We start from the raw sequence: 12,159 nt of genomic DNA, 5'->3' as shown, positions 1-12,159 counted from the left end.
CATCCGATACATGGTGTTCTGAGGGGGCTGACCGTGGTGCAGCTGAGGGATCACCTTGGGCCTGATGGTATGCCCAAGGTGTCCAGAAGAACCACTGAGGGGGGCCTTGGTCAGGATCCTGACTCTCCGCATTGGTGTAACTGGCTGCCTCTGTGTCATGACCTTGGGTGTAATACCTGCTCCCCGTCTGAGACAATGCTGAAATGTGTCTTGAAGGCCAAGAGGGGGCTGATAGTGTAGAACTGATAAATTGTTTTTTATTTTTCACTTTATCAATATAACTTCTGTTCACTGTTTGCCATATTGTAATTCAAACCCCATTTTAAAAAGCTCACTCCATTTTGTAAAAGCTTTCTCCAACCTTCATTTTGCAAATCCTGCTGTAATCTTATTAGTTAGTTTAGATGTGTGAATGAGGTATGTATGGATGATGGTATCAACCTCCAGCTCCAGCCTGTCCTGATGAAATAAAGTTCACACACCAACGGCTGAAGATGCAGACAAGAGCCCTAACAAAGTAAGAAAAGTCCACCCTAAAAAGAAAAGGTACAATAGAAGGAAGATCTAAGCCAGGTCCCAGGCTGAAAGTCACGCTGCAGTTGACAGGTGATCAATCACCAAACTCAGAGACAACGTGACACAGCAAGACCTATAGAGTCTGGATTCAAACTAAAGCCTACAAAAAGGATGGGTGAGATGGAAGACTTTGGGGAGGTAACATTCTGCTGCCAACATGGAAGGGCATCGGTGCAGGCCCAACAGAGAGCTCAGCTCGTCGTTGTGCCCAGCTTTCCTGGCCACAAGCTACGAACTCAACTGCAAAATCAAGCCACGAACTCAAACTATGTTCAGGACTGGTAACTATGCAGTGTGCATGCGCATGTGCGCGCGCGCGTGTATGTAAGGATTAAGATATTAGTTATTGGTCATAAATCAGATCATCATCATAATAAATGTGACATCTTTGTCTTACCCCCTGAAAAGATCCTGTGTAGTTTTGTCTGTACAACAAGAGTCCTTGAGCAGGTGTCATGTCTCGAGCTGACTGGTCATGGGACGGAACCGGGGAGTGGTACCGGGACCTCTGGCCGAGGTTCTTTTGCGATACCAGAACATTCCAGGGCCGAAGGACCACTTCGGACTGAAGAAGTCTGTTCAGCACTCGGTACTGAGGGCGCAGGGCTAAGTGCCACCTCCACGAGGAGCTGCTTCAAACGCAAGTCCCGCTCCTTCTTTGTCCTAGGCTTAAAGGCCTTACAAATGCGGCACTTATTAGGGAGGTGGGATTCCCTGAGTCACTTCACGCAGGAGTCGTGGGGATCGCCCACTGGCATCGGCTTGAGGCGTGCCAAGCACGGTTTGAAACCCGGTGACCTGGGCATGAGCCCCGGCATCAGAGTGCAGAAAAGGGGATAATCCTCCATCCCCCAACAATGGTACACATTATCTATACACAGAAGACTAAAAACTAACCATATCTACAACTATCTATAGAGAAAACATGAGGAAAGCTAGGGAAGCAGAGATCAGGGATCCACAGTTCCAATGACCATCATGGGCGGTAAGAAGGAACTGAAGGGGCGATGGGTCGGCAGGGGTATATATCCGGCACCATAATAGCGCCACTACAGGGGGCGACCCAGCCGACCCACCGAGTGTTGCTAGGATAAAAATCTTCAAACGAATGTGCACACAGCGCGTGCACACCTAAATTGGAATTGATATGAGCAAGTACTCTAAGAAGAACAAAATGTTCATGTAGACAAGGCCTTCGCCTCACTTGGTATATTAAGACACTATAACAAATTACACCACACACATTATATATGTATATTAATATCAGCTGCAACACATGCAAAGGGAAGAACAACAGTTCTTATAGTTAACATTGATCTATTTTTGGGTTTAAAATCTCACTCACAGAAATTTTACCTTTATGTTCACACTGAGGAAAAAAAATAATGAATGGCTTATTTAGATCACAAAACCCTGAAATTATTTAATAGAAATCCTTCTGCATGGCTTGTTCAGAATATCTTTACAATGCTTTTCCAAAGGAAGATCTAGCTGTGGTATTCAAAGAATTAAACTACATCTTACTTCGTGAAATTAAATATTTTCAAGACACTCAATATTGAAGTCTAGCAAAAACCTTTAAGGCTTTTAAGTAATTTTCCACACAAGAGGTTTTCCCTTGGAGAGGAATGGGATGGTACTCCACCCTATTGATGTTTTCCAAACATTTTCAGTATCTTAACCTTCAAACGTAAAACTAATTGTGAAAAGTAGGATGTTTGCTCAGCTGACAAGCTTTTCTGCATGATGCACAAAGCTGTTGTACATTTTTGCTGTACCTTATTGTTTTCTTCTCTACAATAAATGGTATCTACTGGGTAATACAGAGAAGTATTTTGTGACACTTGGATGCATACAGTAAATACAACAGTTGTTGCTCCAGAAACTAAACAATGCTATAGCAGCTACAGTAACTTCCATCTGCAGTTCTAAAAGTAGTTCATAAGATTTACCTCAGGTCCCCAAAAAATCAAGGGCTTTCAAAATTGAGATCAGTACCTTTAGTTGGCCACCATATGTGAAGTGGGATTAAGGGGAGGGTGTGAGATATCAAGATAATGCATTCTCATCAGTTTCTGGAAGATGAGTGCCTCGCTATCATGACCCATTAAAAAAGCAGTGCTGCACTAGAAACACACTATCAACAGTACTCAGGATGAAGTCTGTGAGGACCAGAGGTAAAGTATTCTCTATTAAGGGCTCCAGACACTTCAACAGGTTACCGGAGGGGGTAAGGCCAAAGCCATGCCTGACTGTTGTCAGAATATGACCCAAGACTCATTTTATGAATACCTTCTTCCAGTGAAGGCAAGCAGAAATTACAAATTACAAAACAGCTTAACCTAGGAGATCTGAAGAGCAGAACTGAGAGCGGTGTACTCTCCTGAAGATCAATCTTATTGTGTTTGACAGAACTACAAAGCAGTGATGGGGATCCCTGAAATACTTATGAGAATAGAAGAGAAGAATCTATTGCAGAAACTGCTTGTCTAACATTTGAAAGACTTACCCTTGCAAGACCACCAACAGCCTCATTTTCTTTCTACTGTAACTGGATTGACGTGCGCTGCGGTTCTGCTGGGACTCAAGAACACTTGAAAGGTAACGCTGAAAGTGGGCAGCACTGAAACATTCAGGGCTATCCATAGTTTGCCGATAAACAACCCACCTGAAATAATCAAACTGAGTGAGATATCAATTCAATTCTGTTTTTCCTTTATACACATTATTTCTGTTCTTTTCCTTTGACGTCATGGCCATCAAAAATAAATTTGTGACCAGTACACAGAAATTCCCTATTTCTGATCCCATACAAAGGAGAAATTAACTTGGGCGTGTCTTTTCAGCCTACTGTTTCTAAACTGCTGTCAATGGCTTCTTTGATATGAAAGAAGATCAAATAGCATCTTCAAAACAATGTGCCAGAGTAGTTTTGATTGTGTGTTAGTAATAAAATTGAGTGATCACGAGCAGACATCCTAGAAATCCCTTTGCCACAGAAAAAACAAACAATTTTTAGTTTTTGCATTTTATGAAAAAAATATAAAACATATATTAACAATTAACTAAATTTTACTTCAAGTACCAGTATCACTTATTCCATTCGTGCCCAACCTTATTACAAAGGAGGGCCATATAAACCCAAGCCCAACCTTGTGTGGGCCAAGCAGACTTTTTAAGAAAGTTTCAGTTGACAGCAGGAGTCTCCCCACTCAGGGCTGACAATGGGAGCTTTGTTTTTTGTATGCAAACTTTAAATAAAAAGGCCCAAAACAAGCCACACAGAAAACCCCACCATTTATTTTTACACTTGGCTCAGAACAGTGAATTACTTGAAAATTTATAAGTGCTAAATTCCCATCCAGCCAGGTCCTAATACTTGCTGGAGCCACCTTACTAGGGAGACTACATTTCAGATTTTTAGATTATAAGATTTTTGAGGAAAGAAAAAGGGGTTTGTTTCTTTGATCTCGTACAGAGCTGAGTACTCAAACAAGATAAAATTCTAAAATGATTCTTTCCCATCTCCATATGCTGGTAGAAGTGATAGATATTCTCTCTGGTCTGGCAAAACACCACAAAAACAAAACCATGTTTAAAGCAGATTCTACATTTAAAAACAATATTTTGGCTAGATTTCAAATATATTCTCACCTCTTACACAAAAGATGAGTTATATTTGCTTTAAGACTCACCACCAGAGAAAACAAGCAATGAAATCTCTCTACCTGTTCTCTCAAAAGTGCTGACAAAGAAAATCACCAAGGGACCAGTCACTTTAGCCTAACATCTAATGTTTCATCTGCCCCTTTTGGAGATACTGCTAATCCTGCAGAAGAATTGAACAGTCTTGGAGAACTGAAACAAATGGACATACAGTAGTCACAACTGGCCATTTGAATTAAACTTTCTTGTGGTATCTGTGGTATTCCCATTCTTAATGTAGAATAATATTTAACTACCTAAGATACTTATATGACACGCGCACACACATCCCCGCCTGCCATTACTTTGGAATCTAAGTCCCTCAGGATTTTTACTGCACAAGTCCTCAGAACACCCTTGTGAGGTAACAAAGTGCAATTATTCTCACTGTCAGGATAGGGAACTGAGGCACACAGAAACAAACTGAAGTGCTCCTGGTCATACAGTCTGTGGCAGAGCAGGGAACTGAATCCAAGTCTCTCAAATCCATGGTTAGCAACCTAATCACTTCACATCCTTCCTGAATATCACAGGAACTGTTCGGTACAAAAATGTAAAGATCAACCAGCATTTTTCTTTTTTTGATGACTGCTGTAGAAAGTAGAACCAAAACTACACTAACCTTCCATACTCCTTGTTAAAAGCAACCAGGAAAGCGCACAGATCACTGGAGTGACAGCCCGGAAGCCCTGTTATAATAGTGATAACCACCTAAAGTAAAAGTAAAAGGCATGTTTATGATTATTACTGTCATTATTATTTTTCTTCAAATTCTCAGAAGTACGCTGGACACCTCACAAAGAGGTGAAACAAGTTCCCTGCTCCTAGAAACTTAAATCATAAATACAAAACACCACCACTGAAAGCAACAAACAGTGGGAAGACTAAGAGAGAGAAGGGAGCACAACAGCTATAAATATAACGCTGGTTATGTAGCTAGTTATTTTGCTATGTCATGTACATGTCTTTTTTATATTTTACAGTTAATCGAATGTGACTGGACAACCAACCTTTGAAAGAGCTGCATGTAATGCAGGGCTAATGAATAAACGCAGTGCAAAACAGATTTGCAAAGCAAAAGACTGGTTTACATTTTACAGACAAGAGAAGTGAAGGTGCAAGTACAGTATTTTATCAACTTTTTTCCTATCCATTTTTTAAAAAGTTGTTTTAAGGGTTTTGTTTCGGCGCTCTCTTACCTTACTTTCTGCTTTGCTAACAGGAATGCTTTCCGACTGTTGTAACAAAATAGGAAGGTGTGCTCTCATTACTGGCTCACGACTTATACTGCTGACAGCAAAGTGTTGCAGAAACCTTTTAAAAGTGAAGTTGTATTATCTTCTAAATCAAGACAATGTGGATTTTTCCCCTCCACATGAATAGCTGTAACTTGATTAGAGTGAAACATGTTACTGGATATAGAACTTAGAGATCTCCCAGAGAGGGAAAAATATTTAGACTGTGTATTAATATTTGCATCTCATAAAACATATTTATTAAGAAGAGGTTAGAGAAACAATAGGTCTTAAAATATGACATCTTTGTAATAATGCTTGGAAATGTGATCTTTTGAAATTACAAAAAGCCCAACTCACCTCTCTAGTTCTGGGAGGTGAGCAGCCAGTTTTAGTTGACTCCATCTTTCTCCAGCAGGATAGGACAAGGCATTACATAGCTTCTGTATATTGGAGTGTCTAAAATAAGGACACTAATTTGTTTAATTCAAAACAAACCCTGCCAATTTCCTCTATTTTTAATCCACATATCCAAGTAGTAAATTCTGGTAAAAAAAATTAGCGCAAAGTTATAACAATAATTTTATACTCTCTCTAAAACACCTAATATTTCATCATCATTCTGGTTCTTCAAGTGAATCAGCTGTAAAATATTCTATGGTGCTTGAGAGATCACATCACTTGGCTGAATGTTAAATAGAACACACTACACTATACATATTATTACACGTGAATTCATGAAGATGAGCAACATCAACTTACAATCTCTTTTGTTCTACAGATAGGAAATCTGCCTGGACCACCTTTAAAGATATTCCTGAGTTTGTCTGTTGCCATAAGGAGAAAACCTTAAACAAAAACAAAAACAGGCCTCAAAACATTGAATTCATTTGGTTTTCACACATTTGAAATATTAGTATATTAACCATCAAAGAGTCTTTTTAAAGTATTTTTCTTTCATACAGGAAATTAAGTCTCTTATCTATAATGCCAACTCAGAATGCTTTTTTCTTTAAAACAGAAACCCTCCTCACTAAACACTACCTCCAGCCATCCCATGACTGAGAAAGCTGAGTGGCAGGAGAAGTCACAATCATACATATTTGGAAGGAAAGTGTTTACCCAATGTAGGATACGCAAAACAAAATCGAGGAACTGCCAAATAAATGTTCAACAGTACTTATGCAATTACAGGAAAATAATGAATACAGATTTCAAGTAGCTTCCTGATGCAGAGTTGAGATTTACAATAAGCATCCCACTACCACCACCCTGGGACTGAGACAAGGCAAAAAGGATGGGCAAACTGTATACCAAATGGCAAACAAAATGGGCTGTGACATTACTTGTGGATGCTAACCTGTGTGAAATACAAAATGGATAAACCAGAGAAGTTTACCTGAAATTGAAGTTCTAAGAGTTATGTCTTCAATGATCCACATTACTAAGAGAAATGAGGATGAATGTGACTTGCAACCCCTAATTTCAAGATTTTAAGCCAGTCCCACAACAGATGTACCAGCATAATGAAGTACAGTTACCTTCAGCCATCAATTGTTAGCTCCTTTTCAACCCCAATGCTGCTAAACTATGCCAGTGAATAATGCACATCTCAAGGAAGTTGAGAAATGGTTCTATGATATAGCTCTCTCATACTTTTATGTGAAATAGTCTCTCACCTAATGCAGCACCATTCACAGTTAAAACACAATATAATTAATTACACAAGTCATTTCATACTTAATGCTCATTAGCAATGAAAGTAGGAAGTATTTACAATCCAACTTCTTGCAGCAAGACAGGAATTGGATATGTACACACTTCCTTTAGGAATGTAGAAGTCCTGCAACTTTCAAAAGAAGAGTGCCTAAGCCTTCTTTCTGAGAATGTAGTTCCTAGTACAAAAGGAGGGAACTCTATAGTCCTCTAGAGTCTATAGCATCGCAAGAGATGTGCAGATATAGGACATCCATACCATTCCATCAGATCTATCTGTGAATATAGGCGTCTTCTGCTTCCTTAAACTAGAGGAGACTCTAAAATGGACAGTGGTATGAAAAGGCAGAAGAGTTCACATTAATGGCTTCTGCACTGATAAAAGACGCAAGACTCAATGCCTACTGCCTGGATAACATTGAATTGCAGTGAGCAAAAGGGGATATTTAAACAGTTGCAGAGCTCTAAGCTTGTTTTTTTAATCAGTGAAAATCCCACAAACACATGCGCTGTTATGACAGAATAATCATATTAAACTCCTGAAACAGAAGGAGGAAGCTCTACATTTCCTTTGCTTCCAGTGGTAATTCAAATATGGTACATAACACACTGGACTGGTTTGGTTCAATAGGACAAAATGGTGCAAAAAGAAGTAGTAACTTCAACCTTTAAATCATAGCAGACCATGAGACTAACGTTGTTTTCAAAACTTCCCAAAAGTTTCTTTGATCCCAAGGAAAATATAAGAAATTATTTTATGTATAATTGCCTTCAAAGTCAAGTGTTTTATAACGTTGACCTGATTTTACTTTTTGAGACAATGCCTTAAATCTTATTCATCTAAGTCATGCTACTATGAATGGCACTGTGTGCCCAGAAGTCAGATTTAGAGGAATCAGGAGCAGACGTTACAGAAGATTTTAAGGTCCTTCCATCCTCTTTTTAAGTAAAGGCAACACCTACAGTCACACTTTTCAGTATAAATTGCTGAGACATAAAAAGATGAGACAAGAGGACAATCTTGCAACAACAATTTGGCATCTCAGCACTTGATGCTTTTTACTTTGAAATCCTAATGCATACAATAAAATTAAAACCTATGACATTATTACTGAAGACAACATATTACTCTTTTTTCGAAGTGTTAATGTCCTACTGGAGAATTTCAATGGCCTACTTAAAATCCTCAGACTGTCCTGCCAGACTCGGCACCTAAATATGCAATGATTATAAAATGCCGCTTATGAAACACAGCCTTCTCCACACTTTCCAGTACAATCTACTTTGTGGGTGAGACTATCAATTGAAGGGGTACTTGGCAGTATTAAATCTAAACAAGTGAAGCTTTTATCTTCTTTAAAGACCTCCTAGGATCATGATCCATAAGTGTATAACCAGAAATATGCAACAAACCACTCCAATTTCAAGCATCAGGGCCTCTTAATGTAAGTGATAACAGTAGAAGAGCTCACTTGGTACAGTATACTTTCAAAGGACGCTATTACAGAATGATAAGAACAAGCTATTCAAACACATACATTTTCCCCTTACTTGAATCATCTAGGAAGTTAAGTTTTTCTATTCTAATGATCAAATTTAAAAGGATCTTCAAAACTTTTTCCAAGATTTATGACTCCTCTTTCATAAGGAAAGCTTCTCTACTTCTTCAGGATTCCTATAAGGATAAGTTTAACTAACCAACATGATCTGGCTAGTAACTAGTTAAACTACTAATCTGGAACCAGAGAAACAAGACGACTCATGATTTCTGGGTTGCTGGGGATTGCGAATATCACAAATTAAACCAACATTGGAAGGGGACATTGGGAAGGTATAGAGCACTATGTTAAAAAGCAAGCTATCATTACATCTACAGAGAAGACAGTGCAACGGTCTCAAATATTCATAAAAAATATCTTCTGTGTGTCGTTAAAATTATCTTTAATTCAGTAGATAGATCTGACGTCATGACTGATTTAAATAGTTCAAAAGCTAGGTATAATTACTATAGTAAAATAAATACATCAACACCATACCTGAAATATGACTATTACAGTCTTTATACTCTACAACCCAAACTCATTGGCCAGAAGAGAATGCAAGCGATAATTTTAACAGTGACTATGGGGTAATATGCCAATCACAATTAGAAAGTTATCACTAGGAACATCAACAAAAGTTTAGAAAGATTTTCTCTCACACAAAATTTGAGGAATCAAGCGCAGAGTCACATTTCTCTCATATTGTTGGGAGAAAAGGCGCTGGTGATTAGCAACTAGATATAAGCCTCATATAGCCCATGCCCCGGGACCTGGACTAGATGACCCAGGGAATCATGCCTATAAATTAAGTTCCAGAAGCTTGAGGTAAGGGGGTGGAGTGGAAGAGTTGCTCCAAGTCACATTATTAACAGAAAGATGATTACAATAGATGGTCACCTTCAGAAAACTGCTACCCTCTAACTTTTCATATTAAGACTGAGAAGTGGAGCTTTGAGAGCTTATCTTAAATCTAGAATCTGATTTTATTTTCAGTAAGGTGCTGATTTTACTTAATAGCTGCACTGACTGAAGCATATGAAAGTCAACTGGCTTGCCTAAGATCCCATGGTGAATCTCAGTGACTCATCCTGTATCAGGAACACAACTCCCTTGCTCTAACCATCTGATTATCTTGCTTCCTAAAACATCTTCCATTATCCTTACATCAGATGCAACAAAAATACCCATAATGTTCTACTTAAAGCAAGATAGTGTTTATTTACTTTACCTGTGAATAAAAAGCTTTATAGATCTTTGATTTTGGGAAAAGTCCAATCATCAAGAAGTTGCTTGGGGTATGCAACTGAACTGGTAGATGAGCAAGCAAGGAACTTTTGAAGTCTATAAAAAGAGCAGCCACAACACTGGTAGAATCCTAGGAAAGAAATTAAAGAAAGTTTTACAATAAACAGTTTTTATAATTCAAAACAAAAAACAGTTATATAATTTTGTTATATTTACGTGTATTACTTCTCCAATCTACAGCATTTTATAGTCACATTTACGGTACATCCTTTCAAGCCTGCAAAGGCTGTGCCAAAAGGAGTTCCACTACAGAAACGTAGGAGAAGGACCTACGATAATCAGTGATCGGGTTTTCAGATACCCAGTCATAACACAAATTCTCTCCCCTGTGGTATTAAAGAGTTAACGTAAGTTTGAAAGGAGCCGTCAAGATTGGTCAGTTGGATTTAAAAAAAGACTAGAGTTGCCTTTCAAAAATCTCTGCACCCTTTAGGAGTTAAATTTCCTTCCTGAAGTGTTCAACTGTGGCTTTGAGGTTTAGGCAACCCACAACCATCCATATCCTATTTTCCTCTACACTAGTAGTTCCCCAGAGTTCTCTGCTGGCACACCTCCTCTAGTAGTAGAAAAGGCAAAATACGTAACATGGAAGGTTAAAATGGATAGCATAGCGGTAAGTTAGGAAAGCTTCCCTGACATCACAGATTTCACAACTACTACCATGAGAGGGACTGTACCAGTAGTGAAGTATGGCTACAAGGTTTGCCAGTAGAGATGCAGCGTGTAAGTATGTTGCAAGTGCTATGTTCTCTCATAAAATCCCCTACAGAGTTTAAAGTTCAAATAAATAAGTCTAGCATTCTTGGTGCCAAAATTCAATTCTTGTAAGCCAACAGAAAATTGAAACTGATAAGATTCCTGTTCCCTAAAACTCATTAAAATGGGATTCTTGTCAATTTCAATCTCATTTTGATTTAATACAATTATGTTGTATTTGCATTCATCAAATCTCAAAATGCTTTTAAAAACATGAATGATGCCTTAGTATCCTGTAATGAAGATAATTTTATCTCTACTTACAACAGTAGAAAGTAAGGTTCTATCACTCTAAATTCATGCAGAACATTGTTAGTGTTTTCTTTTCAAAAAAATTGAACCCTTGCCATCTTGCCAAATATAGTAAAATACAACAGATGCAGCATAACGAAGTTTTGTGCGCGCATATTCTGGATCACAAACACTGCATCCTGGGAGGATTGCTGGTGTGATTAGAGAGAGACGTTTAGTATTATTGTAGATCTTGCCCTGGACAGCTAGTAGACAAAAAATCCCAGTTTTATTTTGCAGTATCCTACTAATGATAAGTGAGAAGGAATCAAATTTTAAGCTGGTCAATACTTAAATATGAATGCCTCAATCTGGGAAAGTCTTTCAGCATAGCCATCAACAAGCAGAAATCCTACACGGGCTACTGAACTCTCAGACTACTGAAGGGAGAGAGAGAAAGTCAAGAAGGATTTTTATGAAATCCATCCTGGATGCCAACAACGACCACATTCTCCTTTTTTCTTTTTTCCTAAAAATCACCTTGCATACTATAGCGCAACAAGGCTCAGAAACTACTTCATTCTCCCCACCTCTAACTACCTACCTCTCTATCGTAAGGAACGTTTAGATATGGACTTCAAAACCCATGGAGCTTGACCTGGAAGTGAGTTTGTGTGTCATGCCCCCATTTGAACTGGGTTGTGGTACCCATCACTTCTGGGGCACTGCAACTCTACCACAATGGCAGCTCCACAGCATCAGTGAACGTGGAACAAACCAATTGTAGAAAATGGGACCATATGTAAGCCTCAAGTCAGCAGCAACAGTTTGGAATCTCACATCAAGGGGCAAATTATTTTAACCAGAAAAGGTAACAGCTACTTTGCCGTTAGCTGGACATCTGTTGAACATGGTAAATTTCCCAAGCCATTTGTGTTTTATGTAACTATATTTGCTTAACAATGCAACAAACAGAATCAAGCTTTACAGAAGCTTTCAAAGCATAATATATGGCAGTACACCAAGATGATTTCTTTTCTAAAGGAAGATAATAAACCTCACTAGCCAGCAAAGTGTTATTCAAAATGTCAATA

General features: G+C 38.5%; 1 protein-coding gene across 1 annotated transcript in view; it reads right to left on the bottom strand.

Annotated features, from left to right (window-relative positions):
* C5H20orf194 (chromosome 5 C20orf194 homolog) overlaps window positions 1-12,159 on the bottom strand; it is a 135,248-nt gene that overhangs the window by 45,894 nt on the left and 77,195 nt on the right. The window contains exons 22-27 of the mRNA XM_030563095.1: window positions 10,002-10,148; window positions 6,279-6,364; window positions 5,877-5,975; window positions 5,481-5,595; window positions 4,904-4,992; window positions 3,086-3,244 (exon numbers count right to left, since the gene is read on the bottom strand). Coding sequence (XP_030418955.1) covers window positions 3,086-3,244; window positions 4,904-4,992; window positions 5,481-5,595; window positions 5,877-5,975; window positions 6,279-6,364; window positions 10,002-10,148 — 695 coding nt within the window. The remainder of the gene's footprint in view (window positions 1-3,085; window positions 3,245-4,903; window positions 4,993-5,480; window positions 5,596-5,876; window positions 5,976-6,278; window positions 6,365-10,001; window positions 10,149-12,159) is intronic.

This window comes from Gopherus evgoodei, chromosome 5 (assembly GCF_007399415.2).
Source record: "Gopherus evgoodei ecotype Sinaloan lineage chromosome 5, rGopEvg1_v1.p, whole genome shotgun sequence".
Classification (NCBI taxonomy): Eukaryota; Metazoa; Chordata; order Testudines; family Testudinidae; genus Gopherus; species Gopherus evgoodei.
Note: the sequence above shows the minus strand (reverse complement) of the source record. Positions and strands in the feature narration are given on the sequence as shown.